General features: G+C 36.9%; 1 protein-coding gene across 1 annotated transcript in view; it reads right to left on the bottom strand.

The window, feature by feature from the left end:
* Positions 1-20,147, bottom strand: part of PRKN (parkin RBR E3 ubiquitin protein ligase) — a 767,561-nt gene that overhangs the window by 453,998 nt on the left and 293,416 nt on the right. The window contains exon 4 of the mRNA XM_069786113.1: positions 11,934-12,052. Within this exon, the coding sequence (XP_069642214.1) occupies positions 11,934-12,052 (119 nt within the window). The remainder of the gene's footprint in view (positions 1-11,933; positions 12,053-20,147) is intronic.

The following is a 20,147-nucleotide window of genomic DNA, read 5'->3' as shown; positions in this document are numbered from 1 at the left end:
ACCAGGCAAAGCTTGGGTTAAACACATTCTTGCCTATTTGCCCGAGTTTGTTAGCTCAGTGCCTATTTGCCTGAGTTTGTTAGTTCAAAAGAAAGAAGCAATTAGACCTGACTGAAATGAAAAACCTAACTTCAGGGGAATTAATTTCTTCCCTCTGATACTAAATTTTTAAAATCAAGCAAATCAAAATATACAGAGAGAATATTAACACCCAGAATGAATGTGTTGTCCAGACGAGGCCAGTGCAAAATTGCACATCCTCTTAGCCACACAGGGGGTTGTGTGTGAGCAGACAGCCAAACCACAACCCAAGAGATTAGCAACATACTTCAGGGAAATATTTTTTGTTATTCTGAGAACATGCCCTACCGTCTATGACATCTATATTAGTGATATACAAATAACACTACCCTTGGTTAGTTTATTTTTCAAAATTATGGACATTAGTCTCAGCAACACTCCTGGGTTGGGATACGGCAGCACTGTTTTCAGCTGGCAGGCTACGTGCAGAGCTAGAGAGAAGAAAGCTAGCAAAACCATCTCTCGGTGCTCTTTACAGGAACCTGAGGCATCGGCTAAAATGCATTGCCTTACTCTGAGACAGGTAACGTCTGCCAAGCTAAGCTGACCTTTTTGACAGCACGAGTAGTGAAATACGGACATGCAGGACATACTGATTCTCATGAATACAGCCTGAATTCAAAATAAAAAAGCAATAAAATCTAGAACTTGGGGATGTACAGACAAATTCAAAACAATAGCAAAATGCTTTCACCACCAGATCATAAACAGCTGATGAGCACATGCAGATCAAATCTAAGTAAAAATACCACTGATATTCTCTTCACTCATGTTTTATAAAAGTGTGCACAGTTATCTTAACCAGAAGGACAGACTGCCCTTGGCAAGGGTACCCAAACTTAGTTTGATCAAGTATCACCATGAGCAGAAGCAGCAACAAGAACAGTTAAAGCTTGTATCAGGTTAGTGGTACAGATATCACAGTTTAGGAACCACAGTTCAGGAAACTATACTTTTAATTATTGGTAAAAATAGTAAGGCACAGTCTGAACAGGAAGTACTGGTTAAAGCTTGAGCAAGCCTATTGTCATAAGGTCTAAAATATTTAAACTTACCATCAGTACCAGGAATTTCAAGGCGGGCTAGGAAATGTCTTGATAGTCACAGTTATTGTCTTTATCTTCCTCCCAAAACAGTAAATTTAAATGCCCGTATATGCAAACAACATAAGGCTTAGATTCAGGTATTCGGTTGTTTTGGTTGAATAGTTTTTGGTGTAAAAAGGAGATTTCAGTCTCTGGGTACTGTTTGTTCCCTGATTGTCTTAGGACACGTAGCCTGAAATTTTATTTTAATGAAAATCTTTCCATGGAGAGATTTCTTTTTTCAAATCTAATGCTGTCAGGTATGTTATCAAGTCCAATATATTCAACCACTTCTTGCTTGAAAAAACTTCATGAATTCATTCTGTGTGTCTATGTCCAAAATTTGTGCCATTTTAACTATGCCATTTTAACATCATTCATACAATACAGCAATCCTATGATGGCTGCAGTTGTACATGTAGTTTAAAAAAATTGCTTATACCAGGACAGATTGTTCTCATTCATAACTGTTTGAATTTATAGAGTTGTGAGGTAGTTGTACCCACTCTAGGAAGTATATTGCTTTGTCTACAAAAAAGTTAAAAATCTCCTCCTTCTCTGTCAAAGTATCTTCCCTTGTCTGAAAAGTCTATGTGTATTGTCTTGACAAAAGCAGGCTATTTCAGTTAAACTGAGATTTTTACATCACTAGACTGCTAGAATATTTCTCAGCAAGTCAGTTCCAAAATATATTTCATACTTATTACAGAGCCCCCACAATTTTATTTCTGCTTTTAACTAAACCGGTTAAACCATTAAGTCTTACATAATAATAAACCCATGTTCAGAGCTCTTGCCAAAGAACAGGTTCTCCAGGTAAAGCCTAGAAAATTTACAGGGTTCAACGTTAAAGTTATATTTGTATAGTTAAAACCACAAAAAAACCTCAACCCACTCCTAATATAATGAAGTTCTTAACACAGAAGCATTTGCTATCTATCAAAAACCCCCAAACATAAACCCCTCCTATATCCAGGATATACCACTGAACTCAAATGGCCTTTTTTCCACACAAGGAGCAAGCTTTAAACATATGGCAACTACTACAGGGAACCAAGGATGCCTTGTTTTGTCCAGCTGCTTACAGCAGAAAACTTAAATACATACTAACAACTTATCTGTGGATTACTAACTGGACAACACCCCTGAGAACAAGGGGAAAACCTTCATTAGAACACTGCATACCTCTATCAAGAAAGTTAAATCAATGTAACTACCATGGTTGTGGTTTCATCGTGGTAAAGATCTTTTATACTGATGAAGCTCTAAGGAAAGGTTTAATGAGTTTGACCTTAATACCTTTAGATCACAACCCTATCCAAAGAAGTTTAATCAATATAACTTAAAATTAGCTGATTTTTTAGTTATAGAAGTCTGAGTTTTTACTTACATCATGTTTAAGTACCCTAAACCTTTTTTATAAACTAATTCAGTCCAAAACCAGAAAAAAACCCACAACCTCAGACACAAAGCAAAAATGTACAGATTTGGAGGGGTTTCTTCCACAATGAAGTAGAATAGAGACCTGTTTATAGTTCTTTTAGAGGAAAACAGTTACTTTAATCTGTTTTTAATTAATCACCTTAATTATCAATAATTAATATAAAATATAATAATAATAATAATTTAGAAATTACATCAGCTTCTTAAAGGACATGAAGGTACACACATATAAGAAAATAATTTGGCATTCTTCTGCTACTACAATACCTTAAGTAAATATAGTTATTTTTTCCTACTGAGCCAGCTGATGCATTGGTTATTCTAGCACCTTAAAAATTCAGAAAAAATTGCTAACCCTTTAGAATTGTTTAATACTTATCATTATGAAAAATGTTGAAATAATGTAGTATGAGCATGACCTCTCTGTACCCACAGCTATCTAAGGAGTAATACCAAGAAGACAGAAGTTTGGCTGTACTTTAATAAAGAAAGCAAATTAGGAGGATTATGTGATGGGACATCTGAATCTCAGTGGCAGCTGCTGTATTAAAAAAACCCCACTGTCACAGTCCAAAATTTGTTTGTACTGTAATACATTCCAGCAACACATGCACAGCACATTATAGTCTTACTGAGTAGAAAAAGGATCCAAAAGATAGATAGATAGATATAGATAGATAGATAGATAGATAGATATGGGAAGGGGAGACCAAGAAGGATTTACCTACATATACAGCTTAAGATGTCAACAGAGTAGATATGGGTCCAATGTTTAAACCACCGACAAACATTCATTCTATCTCCTTTCAACATAAAAGGCTAAGAAACTAGAGAGAGGGCCTTTCTTTGTCAGGGAAGGAGTTACTGCATGGAGAGAAGGCCGACTTTACCTATTGTTAAGATAATGACAGCAGAGCTGCCAATAATCAATATGCCAAAAGATGTAACCTAAAGATATGCTAACTTTTCATTGCCCTGGCCAACATAACACCCTTTTGCGGTCATATTGTCTGTGCAGATGCCAGCAGAGGGAAAGAGTGGTTCCTCTCTGGTTACACTTCTGCCCCCAAGAACAGCCCAAACTAAAGCTGAATACGGCTTACTTATCACATCTGTTGGTACTCCCTTTTTTTTTTTCTCCCAGAAGGTATATACATCTAAAAGGAAAGATACAAAAAACTTGAATAGAAATAGCACAAGACCCAGAAAAGAATGAAACAGATGAAGTCCACCATCTGATCTACACGTATACATGATCCCATGCCACCCAATGGTAAGTGCTCCCAATTTCTAAGGATTTCAGAAGTAGGGGTTATGAAATACAGGATCTATTTATCAAAGGATCCTTGATTACAATTCAGAGAATGTGCAATGTTACACAAAAGCAATTAAAATGCAACTAATATGTTGGAGAAAGCAAGTGTTACTCTGAGCATGGTATTTTTTACCAGTCGCAGGCTTTCAGCGACATACTGAAATATACATGTGGGGTGATCTCACCACCATGTGTAAATATCTGAAGGGAGGATGTAAAGAAGACTGAGCCGGGCTCTTTTCAGAGGTGCCCAGTGACAGGACCAGAGACAATGGGTACAAACTGAAACACAGGAGGTGCTGTCTGAACATAAGGAGAAACCTTTTTACCATGAGGGTGACTGAGTGCTGGCACAGGTTGTGTAGAGAGGCTGTGGAGTCTCTGTCCTCAGAGGTATTCAAAAGGACGTGGTTCTGGGCAACTAGGTCCGGGTGGCCTTGCTTGAGCACGGAGGTTCAACCAGATACGACCTTCAGAGTTTCCTTCCAACCTCACCCAATCTGAGAGTCTGTGCTTCTGTGATACCACAGCAACCGTCAGGATAGAGTACACTGAACACCATCTATACTCCTAGGCACGCATCTATCTTCTCTGGCAAAAAGGGTTCCTAAGACATTTGATTCAGAGACTCATGTAAAAGCCTAATCTGAAAGTAAATTTGGTAACTGTTTTTCCCCTTCATTTATGACTGTTGTTGCCCAGGCTGGAGAAACCTACTTTAGGCTCCACATTAAAGGGCAGTTTTATTTCACAGCATGACATGAAGTGGTACGTAACACTGAAGTAATTTTCCTTCTTTCCAATAATTGTTTTTTTCTTTTTTCTTCCAGCTTTTAAAACACTTTATAATGTGTAATCCCACTGAAAACACATGCTGCAATAAATATTATAAATGATGCATAGATATCTCAGAGCTTCTAATAGAATTAGAAGTTAAAATATACTTTCTTATCCCATTAAAATGAAAGAAAAACCTATATGTTAATTTTTTCAACACAGAGGCAAAATTGTTTCCTTTGCAAAGTTTATTTTGCATCAAAGAATTGCTGTTCCTGTCTTTTGGAATGGATGAAATAATTTTCTTCATAAATCAAGTGTGCATTTATTTTCATTTACTGTTTACACATAATTTAAACAATTGATGTCCAATGTAGTGAAATTTGTCTTAAGGGATATTGGAAAAAGAAATGAAAGAGGTAGCCAAAAGTCTGAATAAAACTACATCAGGTCTTCTGAATCCTCCCAACTGTTCTCTTCAGATGGAACTTAGCACTTTGGAGGCCAGCCTCGATGACACTGTCACTACGTAAGGCAGGTGCAAGATGAGGCCGTCCTTTAAGGGGTTCAGTGTGAAGTGAGACTCAGAGCCAAAGAAAGAAGTGGAGAAGGAAGAATAAAATGGTTATAAAATAATTTTGCAGTCACCCAATGCTGAGCTTTCTTACTCCTGTAAGTGCCACAGTGTCTTAAACCGGCCCCAGGAACATTTGTTGGAGCAGCCTCCCCAGGGTGTGGCTGGATTTGGTAGAATATAACATAACATCAAAGGAAACAGACTTTCTAAGGTAGAAATGTAAGCATTATTTTTTTTCTTCTGGTATTCACATTACTGAAAGCAACGAAGACACTGGCTGAGCAATGGCAGAATCAGACCTGTGGACCGCATGCGACTGTTCTCAGGAAAGTTCCACCAGTAATTCTGGATTCTGGCTCAGCTCAACACTAAATTTATCTAATGCTGATGCCCTGCACCAGGTCATTGGAAGCAATAGGAGAGCACTAAGGAAGAGTGGATGACACAAATTCCTTATGAGTATGGCACCTGTGGAACTACAGTAAAAACACTAAAAATATTGGCCTCCTTGGTCAGGCCAATTAGCGATAGATTCTCCTCTGCCATGATGGAAAAATATCCCTTTCTGAGACAGATTTTGTTATTGGAAACTGTTCAGACTGTCTAATGGAAGTGACAAATAGAGGCTTTGTATCTACTTTAGCATGGAATTGGGCATGAACTACAAACACCACTAGGAGACAGGAATTACTATCATAATACAGTCCTGCACTAACTGTCTCAGCAGTTCATATTCAGCAGGCCTGTCACCATCAGGTTGGGTCATGAGAGAAATGAGTGCACAAAAGAGTACATCTCCCTGCGTAGCAGGTAGCGAGAGGATCAGAATATGTCTGATTTCTCTCTGGCATCCTGGCACAGCTGGGCCTGGGCTACACAACAGAATAACATATCTGTGTCTTAAAATGTTCCCTCACTCTCAGAAAACACTGGTTCACTAGAAAAAGAATTAGGCTTATGATTAGGTATGCTGACAATATAACTAATGCAGAAGGATTTCCTGAATCTGTGGAAAACCTGGAAAAAAAGAGTTCCAAGAACTCTTTTTCTCTGCACTGGTCTTCTCAAAACAGCATTAACATCAGTGCCCAGTAGTAGTAATTTAGATGTCAGAACTGAGACATTTTTCATTATTTATGTAGAAAGAAGCACATATATTGAATATGTATCATTTCCTGTAAGTACTGCTTTTGTCGGCCAAATTCAGGGAAATAAGGCTATTTTTGCACTAATACATTCATTAGCAGGAACCCGACAATAAATGGTTGCTTCACATTTGTTAAGTTTGACCAAGGCACACACATTACAATGATAAATTTCCCATGCACAGTATTCAATAGAAGTATTTTAACACACAGTGTTTGTCATGTGTAGCTAAGATGTATCAAAAACGTTTTTATCCTCAGAGCAAACACGTAATTTTGGAGAGGCAAATACCTACGTCATCCAGTCTCAAAAATTCAATCACATTTTTAATATCTCCTCAGCCTGTGAGTGAGATCACACTTTATCACATTGCACTCCACTGAGTGGAGTTTATTTTGCAGTTTAGCTTTAAAGGACAAATTGATTTTTTGTAACCTGCTTGCAAAATTACCCCAGCAGTGGTAACCAGCAGTGGGGAGATGCTGACTCAGCAGTGGTAAGGGCTAGATAATTGCACAGGTGCTACTTGTCCCCTTCTCTTTCAGTCAGCCTTGCTCCAATGCAGTGAGCAGCACTCCTTTCTTTCTCTGTCACCAAGCCAGGATACAAGTAGTGAATTCCAGGAAAAATATGTGATCTGAAATGAGCAGTGGTGAAAGGCAGTGCACTGTGGAATGGAGTTTCACAATGACATATTAAAAAAAGAAGAGATCAAAAGTAAACTGCCTTTTTATTTTCTATGACTGAAAATCTCTGCCAAGTTTATATTCATTAAAAAGAAAACACCCTACTGAAATAACTTGATTCAAATGGAGTTAGGAAGTAAGAACTCAAACTGTATTAAAGATCTTTCTCGTCCTAGGAATACAAAAGTGTCAAATTCAAAATACTACGCTACCATCTATTAGGAAGACCACTTAAACTGTCTATGACTTGTTATTTATCAGTCACTGGAAGGCACCCAAAAGACACTAGCGCTCTTCCCTTGCAGAACTGTGATGTGCCACACAGCCCACGCTAACTGACAAGCTACCTAAGTGACAACTTTTCACGGTGCCAGAGAAAGAAAATTCAGCCAATGTCCATTTCTTTGTTAGTTTTAAGATGAAAAGCAATAGATAAAAGCAATACCCCTAATATGACAAGCTATGAAATAGCAGTTCTGTGGCAGAGACAGTGTAACAAAACCTGTGAAGTCAGGAGGCTCCTCTGGAGTGCAGAGGGCAGGGACAACAGCAGGACTGTACGCGCCAGCTGCTGAATAAAATCCAGATGTGCTCTCAGTGCCAGAAACTAAGTCTCATATCAGCTGCATGGAGTTAAATCAGATTCAAATATAACTCCCCATGTCTGACAAGATTGGAAATAATGATGTGAGCTGTAAGGAACACTTGAAACTATAGAAGCTGTGCAAAACACCTTTGGTCCTTGTAATAGAGGATATACTGAAAACTCAACTATTACTACCAAGAACAAAATGTGAATAATTACCAAATAGTAACGAGTCACTTGTCCCCACAGGAGAAATGGCCTCACCATAGCACCTGTGCCTGAGTGTGGAGACCTAAAGTCCATTTACCACATTTCAACCCAGATTCTTACTTTGGTTGAATTTTGCATTATGACAAATAGATACTGAGTCAAATGTTACTGTCTTCTATACCAGGAGTATGTCATAGAGTCAGTTACATTGAAAAACTGTGCTTTACATGTATAGCTTGGTGTATACCAGTTTGCAGAATCAGGCCTTCCATTTGCAGATGTGCATTTTCCTTTTCCTTATAGAGTTAACACCGTGAATGTTAGCACTGCTATGGCTCCAAAAAAAAGAACTGTAAATGTGACCGCTATAATCAGGTCTTTTTGTGGGTGGTTTGGTTTTTCTCTTCCCCTTCTGGAAAGAGGAATACCCTAATTATATGAATCATGGCTACTGAAACAAACTGCAACACTGTATGTATATGAAATATTTTTAAAAGCTTAAAAACAATAAAAGATATAAAACAGCATGAAACTAATGACTAAAATTTTCAAGGTATTTGAAGAAAGTTGCTGGCAGGCTTGTAGGTGGTTTACATAAGACTCCCACACTCCAATCTTTCCAGACATGCTTTTGTGCTTGATTAATTAGAGAAACTAGGGAGAGGTGATACTTTTGCAGTGACTGATGTTTTCTTATAATTAAATCAATCTGGTATATATCTGCCATAAAGCATTAGGTCATGAAATGTTCATAAAACACCAACCTAAGTGTCAACTGGAAAATTACAAATTTAATATTTAGATGGATGTCTTTGGTAAAAATAAAAACAGTGGTCTCTTTAATTTCATAGAAATATAGTATCATAAACTTACTCTGAGCATCATATATTAAAAATAATGCTATGCAAATAGGCATGACAGTTAAATAAGGTTATAGAATAAGACTGTTTAAATGAATAAGTAATATTTTAAAATGTCAGTCAACACACCATGAAAAAAAGAAAGCTCAATTTAATTAGGTTGGTCATTTGTGGCTTAGGTAGGAAAAGGATTAGCATGTAGAGTAAGTTAAGGCTGCCCAAAGCTTTGTGTGGGTTTTACACAGGTATTCACTTTCATTTCAATAAAAGAATTAGTATAACAAATGCTGGCTTACATGGTGCTTTGCTGCTTATGCATAAGAGAGCTTCTCAAGAAACTTGCTGTGTTGCCATGTAAAGGTCAGGCACAGTTTACAGAGAATTGAAAAAAAAAAAAAAGAGATCTTAAAAAAATGGCTTTGCTGACAAATCTGTAGTATGGTGGTACAGACAAGCTTTTTTATAGTTTGCTTATGCCGACTTTAGTTTTACTGATTTCTCTGTAAAAGGAAAATAATTGTAGTACCAGTAGAGAAGATGTTTATCAGCAATCACTAGCATAGTGCAGTAGGATTGGAGGGGAAAGATAGAGGGTTTGGGGTAATATACTAACTTACATGATTTTTTTTTAATGTGCACAAAAGTCAAGCAATTGACAGTAATGTTTTCAGCCTGACATAACTTGCCTACTGCAGACTGCAATGCATTGAAGAAAGCAGAGTACATACAACACACTTGCTGGTAGGACTGCACTTTTGCCTAGCATTAATGCAAGAGGTCTCCACACAGTACTGAAAAATAAATGGGGCTTAGTTCATATTTCAAGCTTCCCCAGCTGGAATTATTTTCTGTCTCCCTGGAAGATGGACCAGAAAGTGAGAAGAAAAGAGATTACAGGGGCCAGGCACATGCCAAATCTGCACCTAATCTTCATAACCACAGGACTGAGGTACATGGTAGGTATTTATAAAACAAATTGACTGTCGCATAGTGCATTCATGGCAATAGGTGTGCCCATTTTGCAAATATTGCACTTTGGAAGTCCTGAGCACTGCCAGCCCAAACTGCTGGAACAGCACGCTCGCTGTTTTTAACTACTGTGCTCCACTCAAATTTGAGAGGAAAAGAATAATAACAAATTTTCTTTGTTTTGGAGAGAAAGTAACAAGAACCTTAAGTATAAATTATTTTCATAGACAAGCATTCTTTAAAAACTAAACCAGATAAAAATTATCATTTGATACTCTCTAAAAGCTATTTTCCTTTTCTCCTTTGTACTTTTATGCTGAAGTACCTTCTCAAATCTTCTGAAAGCTTGGATTTTTTGAATCAATCTTGAAAATCACAAATGCTTCCACTACAAGTTTCCAGCTACTTTCTTTTCATATCTACTGTAAAATATGCTAATAGAAAAAACAAGCAGCTGCACTCTGATCATTCAATGGAAACTACCAGCTTGTGTATATTTATTGTGTTCTTGACCCTGTATTTGTCAAAAGAATGTAGGCCCGCATACATTTCAGACAAGCAGATACATAAAGTGTATTCAGAATTATGCCATACTGGAACTTTTTATAATAGTGTTTTTATTGTGGCATTATGAGGAATTCTTGTCAGACAATAAAGGGATTCTTTTTTTTCTTTTAAAGTCTCCAAAATGAAGAACACTACTTAGCAGATACTGTAAAAACTGAAAGGTTTGGAAATTTATTTAAGTCTACTTAATACAAGGAACATAATGATTCCAACCAAATGGCAGAGGTGTAAAAGTCATTATTTCCAAGAGTGGGCAGGCCAAAGGAAGCCACTGAGTCTAGCAAAGGACACATATTGTGTGCTGTCAATGCAATACACAAGGTTCAAACTCGTCTAGTGATAACAGCAATGTCTTTCAGCAGCACTGACTGCTTGACTTCAAGATGAATACAATGTCATCTGTGTTTTTATCCATTCTGAATATTATATTATTGGAAATGTATGTTAATGGCAACTTCTCTTGTATTTTGGTTTATAAGTGATTCAAGCCTATACTAACCATCAACATTTAAATGCAACCTTGGGAGAAAGCAAATCCCTTTAGATGTGTTCACTTGGAACACCACAAAATGCACACACTTCCAAGCCTCTGAAATAAATCAGAGATAGGCAGGTAATTCAGGAATAGCATGCGGAGCTTGAGTGGGTTTGTTGTTGTGGCTTTTTGAATTAGATATCTATAAGCATTGCTACAGTTTATTCTTTTCAATGAGAATAAAGGAGCTGGGTTTTTAAAGGGTCTCACGGTGCTATTACGTGTAAAGACACTGAAGCACTGGGTTACCTCCAGAACACGAAGCTGAAATTAACCACTTTAAAGCACAGTGAAAGACAAATTTAAACATTTAAACATGTGCCAAATATGAAAGCCCCCCCCGCCCAGCCTGCTGTAAAGCCTAAGCCTCTCACATAACAAACCTGGTAGACAAACACTGTGATTTATGAGAGAGGAAGAACTCTTCATTCTCCAGTAGCACAACTGGTGAAATTCAGCAGCACTTAGTCAAAAAAAACCTCCAAAACTTTACACTACTGCACATTCAAGTCAAACAACACTCCCATTTCAGGATGCAAACCAAACTTGATGGTTCTCCTGCTAACTTTCTGTCCTGGCACAATAACTTTCCCCTGACTTTACATGCAGCAGCTAGGCTGGACAGATTAATATTCTCAACTGCACAGCCACTTAATCCCTCCTTGTCTCATTCCATAATGGTCACAATCAAGACCTGAATTCAGGTCTTTCTGTGGCCTTAACAACTGCTCCAAGCTTTGCGTGAGCCTCTATAATTCCAACTCTTTAGCACACATGTAGTTGTAATCATTGTGCACACTACCAGGTTAATCTTTAGTCCTTAAAATATAAAGCTAAGAAGGTCTTTACAGGATTGGAGCTCTAGTCTGCAACATGTTCCTTGCGTGTGCTGCAAATAATGGAAATAAGTGAGTGAAATTTTCACAAACCTTTGAATTACTCTTCTCAGTTATGAACAGCGAGAAAAAAAATTAAGTAGAAATACATATATACATAGCCACATGTATGCAAATAGATAAAGCTAGATATATCATTTCCATATACTCCAAACCCTTGAAACAAACAAACGAACAAACAAACAAACAAACAATCTTACCCTTGCCAACGTCAGTGTTCCTTGTTTACACACACTGCAGCGGACCCTCAGTTTCCCAGGTTTCACAGCTTGGCAGAAATTTTTGCAAAAAACATAAAAACTGTTGTAACTAGCTGCACCTGCCAGGAGGAAAAAAACAAGAAACAAACAAAAACATTTGATGTATACTGAAAATCAGTAACCAACTGTCATGAAAGGTTTCTATTTGACTCTATAAGTGATAAGTAAAAAAATCGGTTGACTAATTTTAAGGCCTGAATTCAGCATTGTGATTATCTTTTCTTGCCTGGTCTAGTTCTTAGCACCTTTCAGTAACTCCTGCTTCTTGATCAATAGTCATAGGTGAACTACACCGTAACTCCTAGAAAATGCATCCTGTCTTGAGTTTGAGCTTACCACTGATGAGCACCAGCTGTAATCTTTGGGAAGTGATGTATGAGATTAATTAGTCCAGCTCTCCATAACTTGCATCTTTCATTTGTCTAGCTGCAAGTTTTAGTGAGTTCAAATTGCATGAAAATTTCCTTGGATGAAGTTTAAAAGATCAGTTTGACTGATATCACAGTAAGAAAACAGATATTTAATTTAGCAAATTTAGTTTTATTCATGGAAGACTGGGAACCATTTCTTTGTTCTTGCTGGCAGCGGTATAACCTAGCAAAGTTTGTAAACTGCTGCCAAGATATTAGGCCAAGCAAATTTTCAAGGAAAATTGAATGAAACGCATTCTGTTCTGTGAAACTATGGAACAGAAGATGATATGCAGAGAATTGTGTAAGCCTGGGGCAATGCTAATGAATTTGATTTCACATGCAATCCTGATCACTATTTTGAGTAGAGCACTTTTTAGAATGGCTATTGCTATTCCTTAGAAAATGACGGAAGATTCACAGCATGGTTTTAATCTAGACTAGACATCTCCAAGTTCAGAGACTCAAGCTTATTATCAGAAGTTGAACTGAGACCAGAATAAAGTTTTTAACAGATTTTTCCCAATATCAAGAGGAATGGTTGTGGAGGTTTGTCCATTAACAGTGGTGAACTTCAGAATCAATAGCAGTCCCTTAGAGATCAAACATTTTTCACTGTCTTCTTCTCCGTTCTCCTACTTCTCCCTACATTTATCAGCAATATACTTTTTATGTATATTTGAATCCTAACATGTTACCACAGAAAATATGATCTGGAATAATATTTTTAAATCTGACTGACTTGCTTTATTTTTACATGTCCTTCACATGATAAGGGTCAGATGCTGTGTGCTGCCAAAGAAAATGCCTATCGATTTCATGATACACCTGTTCATAGGTGTCCTAACTTAAATGTGCAACTGGTTTCCAAAACTCAACTTCAGAGAACTATGTCATCCAAAAAACTTTTTTCCTAAGAAAAAGTACGTAGATGTTTTACAAGAAGATGTACACTGATGAAAGAAGTTTTATAACACTTTTTCCAGTTTTCAGAAAGCTACATTAAGAGTACATCAGTGATGTATCCAATATTAATTTTAGTCAACTGATCTACTAAGTGTTTTCATTATGCTGCCCTGGGGAATATTAATCACCATAGCAGAACATAAAGCATAACAGAATTTAAACTGAATTCATTTTTTTTTGTGGAAAATTAACACACATTCATACATTCATGCACATACAAACTTTTCATATGAATAAGTGCAACTCAGAAGGTTGAGAGCACACTTCTCCAATCAGCCTAGAACACAGTTCTGAGATTAAAATAGTTCAACTGACAAAAAAAAGGCTTATGCTGAAACATTTAATAAATGGTACAATGTTGAGAGCTGAATACAAACTAAATATGACAAAATTTGGGACATTTGGATCTCTATTTACTCGTAATTTGCCTGAGGCTCCTAATGCTAGAACTGAGAGCACGTCTGGATTAGACTTAATCTGAGCTAGAATCCACAACAAAATTCTAAACTACAGCATTGCAAATGAGGAGGGGTACACTTGCAAATGATTGAATTTTACTTTTGGCAGTTCCTCTATGCAGGGTCAGCAGGTCAATCAATAAAACAAAAGGGCAGTACCTGTAGCACAATTCAAAGGAAATACTACATGACTTAAGTAAGCAAAAATGCTATTGCTAATAGAGGCCCACAATAAACAAGATGATTTCAGCCACGTAGTCTCAAGTGCAGGAAGTGAGACGAGAGCCCTTTACCTATTTTGGTATCACCAGTCCTCTCCCACTGCTCTGATTTCCTATATGGGCAGTCTAATGAGACTAATGAGACTGCTACTTCTATTCACATTTAGAAGCACGTATCCTGAGTAGATCTGTGATGCCACTACTCACTCTCCTAATTCGGTTCTACTCTCCAGAAAGATTCCTGCCATGACTTTAATGAAACCCGTCCGGTCAAACAGAACCATCTTATTGAGTACATGAGCCCTTACAGAATAAAACAGTTTGTTAATTGGGCTGATGCCTTTCCTGATCCAGTCTCCACTCCCTGATGTCTTGTGTCCCTGTCTCACACTTTATACCAAGTTTCTTTCAAGCAGGAAACTACTTGAGGCAGGAATCATGCTTTCTGCCTGCTTTGTGTTCTAAGCTCATTCCATCTGGACCCAAAGATAAAATTATATTATTGATAATACTCTGCAAAATATTCACAGGATAGTATGGCATAAATCAGCATGACTGAATACTGTGGTAAAAAATAGCAGTCATAGGAGAGGCCTAAAATGAGACATACTGCTGATTTACTATAGAGGATAAATCTTATGCATTAGCTTGATATTTACTCCATGCAAAAATAGACTACATTAGCTCAATATTCATTTTTCTTACCACTTTCCATTTTTTTCCTTTTTCATGAATATAAAAAATACCCCAAACACATCCCCCATGCACAACTTTGAAACACAAGAAACAAATTTATAATACAATGAGTTGGAGCAGTTAAGCAGCACAGATCTATTCAGAGACCCAGAATAACTTTTGAAATGCCTGCTATAGCAAGGCTGCTGGAGAGGCACAACATGACAAGAGGAATGTTCTGATTTTAGGAGGAGAGTGTAAATGGAGATTTCCAGCAAACCATTCACCATTTTATGCAGACACACTGATCTCATTCTCACAAGGTGCAGTTACATCATTAGGTGTATGTCCTGAGCAGCGTCACCAGGAGTGGTGAAGACTGAATTAAAAATGCAAATGCTAGAAGTCAGCATACAGTACAATACTGATGGCCAGCATTCAACTCTTTACTGACTTGTTAATGTCCCTGTGGATTTTAGCATGGTCCCTGGCTGAGACTGCATCCCCTTGAATCCCTTTTCAGAGGGGAACTGAAAGATACAGGAACAAAGAAATCTGCTTTATGCACCAGCTCTGACATAGCAATATTAACAAGTAATGTAATTATGGCACCGTGCCAGTAATCACTAAAATTGCTGCAGAACCAACCTTAGAACCTCATCTTTCCTCATTCAATCATGGTCTATAAGCTTTCATAAAGCTTTCCATTAATATTTTATAATACTGGCACTCAGCAAGAATGTGAAGACACAGCAGATTACAAGTTTAAAAAAAATGTAGTCCCTTTATAAATGCTGATCTTTATATCGAACATGAGCATTAATGCCATAAATAAATAAATAAAATTATACCTACTAGTATTCTTTGCAGTTACATACATTGGTGGGAGGGAAGACTGAGGGAAAAACAAATGCACTGTATCTGCACTTATTCTTTTCTGGGAAGGTAAAGTCACAACAACCTCAATTTTTAGGTCCATATTCCAAATATTTATTTGTGGTACGAGGGTCCCATAATAGTTTCTTTTGACCACCAATGATTCATCTGGTGGTCTGGACACTTTTCTAGCTTTCCCACACCAGTTGGTAATCAGCATGTCTTTTGAGAATCCATTTACTTTGAGTCTTTTATCCTTAAAGATGATGTAACAAGGATCTGTCATTTTGTTGACAGGTATTTTACTTTAATTTACTGTAAACCAAAAAGATGCCACCAGAAAGTTGATCTTACAAACCTGAGATTCTAAGTTTGAAGTCCAAAAGCATTTTTCAGCACATGATTGTAAGCTAACTTTTTAAGAAGCCACCTCCAACATGTCAAGCTTCAGATAAATCTGACTTGGAAATGCAGGAAAAAAGTGTCTTTTATTTTATTCACATGTGATGAATTAGCAACCAAATGAATAATTTCCATCTGCATTGGTGAATTCCTCTCATAACTTGTTTCAACATAGCAAAACTCATTTAATGCACAACTGCCTGGCTATATGGGTCTACCTTACCTGCCCTTTGCATTTGGTAAGAACACTTACAGGACTGAATCTTTCAGGGAAAGTAAGGGAATGTCTTTTGTCTGAAGTCACAAGAAATGCGTCTCCCATCTGCAGTCATAGAGAATTCAAAACCTCCTTCCTCAGGTCATCCGTTCTAGCACTTCAATATCTTTATCTTTAAGAAGATACTCCTTATTTCTAGCTTTAATTTTCTGTGCTGAAATTTAACAGTTACGTCCTCTACTTTCACCCAAAGATATGGAAGCCAATTTATTTTCTTTCTCTTTGCAGCAGGTTTTTGTATTGGTTTTCTATTTCATGGGCTAGTCAACCCCAATATGATCATTCCTTTCTTACACATAATACTCTCTAGAGCTCAAAATATTTCTCTTGGATTTTTCTTTAAATAGTGTTAGGTGCAGCTCCCTAAACTTGTCACGATTTTCCAGCTGAAATCTTTCCAATGCTGAACACAATAGGGTTCTTTTTCGAAGACATCTTTTTATCTGTTCCTGTATAATATTTTGCTCAACATTATGGGCATAACTTAATTGGTTCTTGTTCAGTCTATGACCTAAAATGAACCTCCAGACCCTTGTCTACTTCATCTGTTGTAACCCACTCTGTATTTGTGTTGCTGAATGCTGCCAGCCAAGCGCAATACCCTGGGCTGGCCCCTTCTGAGCAGCATGGTGTTTCTTTCTAGACTGTATGTCCAATTTGTCATGATCATTTGACATTCTCAGGCTGTCATCCACTTTATCTGCAGTCCCTCCTAGCTTGGTGATGTCTACTGCTTTAATAAGTATTGTATCTAGTCCATCCTCCAGGTCATTAATGAGAATATTGATTAATATCAGATGTAGGGCAGACCCATTCAATATATCCCTCCATTTTGATGATGAACTACTAACAACTACTCCCTGGCTACAAATTAATAGACAAGTTCACAGCAACCTTACTGTATTCTTATCTGTATTCTTATCTATATCTGGACACCCCATTTGCTAATGACAGTATTGTGCTAAATAGTCAAAAACCTTGGAAAGGTGAATATGTGATATCTACTGCTTTCTTCTCTCCACAGTTCAACATGACCTGTTTTTTATAAATTCATCCTGTTTGTTACTCTTGTTCTTGGATTCTTTCAGATACTTGCAAGTGTTAGATTTTTCCTCCAACCATTTTCAGGAACTTCAATTAAGCTTTTAGGTTTTAAAATTCCTAGACTTTTCCACTACTTTTTAAAAACATCACCAGATCCCCCCTCCATTCTTCCTATATATTATTTATTTTCTGTGAGTTCTAGAAGTTATTTCTGTAGTTCTGAGATTCCATTCAATAAGGAGGACATTTACTTTAAAAGAATAAAAATTATACTAATGTCTCATGAAGTAGCAAATTTAGAATTATCCATGTAGGAGCAAGCAAAAAATAAGTCTGAGCTGTTTGAGGTTTTTTCTTGTTTTGTTTTTGTTTGTTTCTGTTTTTCAACTACAAGCAATATCTAGTACTGATACTTTCCTCACAAAATTTCCTAACAAAAATTGCAGTAAAATATAAAGCAAGAAACTATTTGGTGAAGAACAGCTACTGAAGGCTCAAAGACCTTCCAGAATTTAAAGCAGAAGTATGCATAGGCTAACCTGCTAAGATAGCTTAGGTAATGAGATAAGTTATAGCCTCAGGTCATGCTACAGTGTTAGAAATAAATTATTTCAATTGTTATTATCTTTCTATATTAACCATCAAATAACATGACAGAAGAGATAAAGTAACATAACATATTAACCTAAATTCATCACATCTCCTTTCTAATATCCAGAAATAATGTCTCCAAAAACCTGAGTTTAAGCCCTATGTAAACTGAATTGCTCAAACTAAGTCATCAGAGGTGGGGTTAAGGATCAATTTTGAAAGTTTAATATCCTTCAGTGCTGGGGAACAGCATCCCTGTCATTCAGGAATGGATGATAGGTCAAGAGAAACAACAACAATAATTTTTCTCTAGTATATTTTGTACTGAATACACTTCTATAGGATGTTTAATAGCTCCTTAAATATATGAGATATAATTCCCAGCTAGAGTCATAATGAATACTATGTAATTAACATGGTGTCGTGGTGCTGATTGCCACTTTTTCTACCAATGTTCTCATTTGAGTGAAGCTTGCAACTGTTGGAGAAACTTAATGACTTCCCACTTGGAAATATCAAAAGTGTGTCTGAGGGCAATAAGAAGATGAGAGAAAGTTCAAGAGAAAAGTGTTGGAGCAAGACAAAGTAGCAGGACACACAGAAATATCCTAAGTATTGTAACTCCCTCTCCATAAGCTCCTCTGTAAGTACTTTTCCCTGCCATCTCCACCTCAGGCTTAGTTATCTGCCTTCAAGAGTGTCTAAGGTCTATGGCCCACCATCATAACCTTGGCTCAGCCTCCTAAGGAAATGACCAAGTCATGAGAAAGCTGTGAAAAAGTTTGTAGAAGGATAAAAGTAAAATGGCAGAGAGAAAGGGTTGTGGAGATGGATTCACTAGGCCAAGGATTCAAGAGGAAAAGTACCAACATGGGTAGTTATAAAAATCTCAAAGGAAAAAAGGAGAGGGTTATTTGACCTGACACTTTCTGTTGAGAGCTTACAGTTTAATGATCCAAGATACACAGACAACAGGTTTCATGTATGCTCATTGGTCTCCATTAAATCTTTCTCAGTGTTTTTGTCAGATTCTGCTTTTCTTTTTAGTGTATTTTCTATATTAGCTATTTGTTGATCTAGATCTTCCAATTAGCCATAGAAAAGAAAGAGGAAGGTTCAAATAAGCCACGCTGCAGGTTGTATAAGATCAAACCAACTGCTTCCTCCTGTTCGGTTTTGGAGAAGTTATACAATAAATTACTCAAACCTGAATAACAGAAGTCTGAGATAGAATTTTCCTAGTTAAAAAGCAGGAGTGGGTCTGATAGACAAAATCTGTGATTCCACTTTCAAAAGCAATTTATTGATCATTTTATACCTTCAACATCTCCAGTAACTTTTAAACAATGTACATTTAACAGGGACCAGGATAATATGTATGGCTAATTTGTATGAATATATATGTACTTGTACATATATGAATTATACACATATATGTATAATGTAAATGTATGAGGCACACACTGTTGGTGTATAACTTTAAAAACTTTAATAAGAATTCAGAAAACAATCCCTATTTTGCAGTTTTCACTTTCAAACATCATCAGATAAAGCCATTTATTACAGGCTAGTTTTAGTAAAATGCTTGGTGGTTTTCTCTATCGAGTTCATTTAATTATGTTGCTTTTACTGTCCAAAAAAATTTATGAAGATATGAATGCAAAAGGCTGCTCATTTACGATCTATGTCGGGACTTGTCTTCTCATCCCAGTGAGACACCCTCTCTCTTTTCTACCTCTTCAAAGCTAATTTCCTCAAAAATGTCCCATCACAAGAAGCATTAAAACTGTTCTCTCCCTTCAGTGTTTTATATAAAAACAGAAAGTAACTTTCTCTGATGTGTATCCCAGTGTTTTGTACTGTCTCCCTATTTAGATTGTTAAGCTCCTTAGGACGTGAATTACCTCCTTTTTTCTGTGTTGTTAATGATGAACATGCTGTGGGAGCTTTATTCATGTTAGTGATAGCACAGACCAATTATTTTGATATGCATGACTAGTTAATCAGAAAACATTAGTCATAATGACTATAGACCTGATCCTGAAATCTCTAATCAGTCAAAACACCCATTATCATCCATATGACTGTTTAAGTGAATAAAATCTGAATAGGGATATTAGGAGCTAACCTACTGTTTTCATTTGAACTGCATTTTCATATAGATGATAATGACTACCGAGTCTCTAACTCAGCTATTTAAAAGAGGACACAGCTACAGGAAGTCTTCCAACAGA

The sequence above is a fragment of the Haliaeetus albicilla genome, chromosome 7 (genome assembly GCF_947461875.1).
Source record: "Haliaeetus albicilla chromosome 7, bHalAlb1.1, whole genome shotgun sequence".
In the NCBI taxonomy this organism is placed as follows: domain Eukaryota; kingdom Metazoa; phylum Chordata; class Aves; order Accipitriformes; family Accipitridae; genus Haliaeetus; species Haliaeetus albicilla.
The sequence above is the reverse complement of the archived record's forward strand: the minus strand, read 5'-3'. Positions and strand labels throughout refer to the sequence as shown.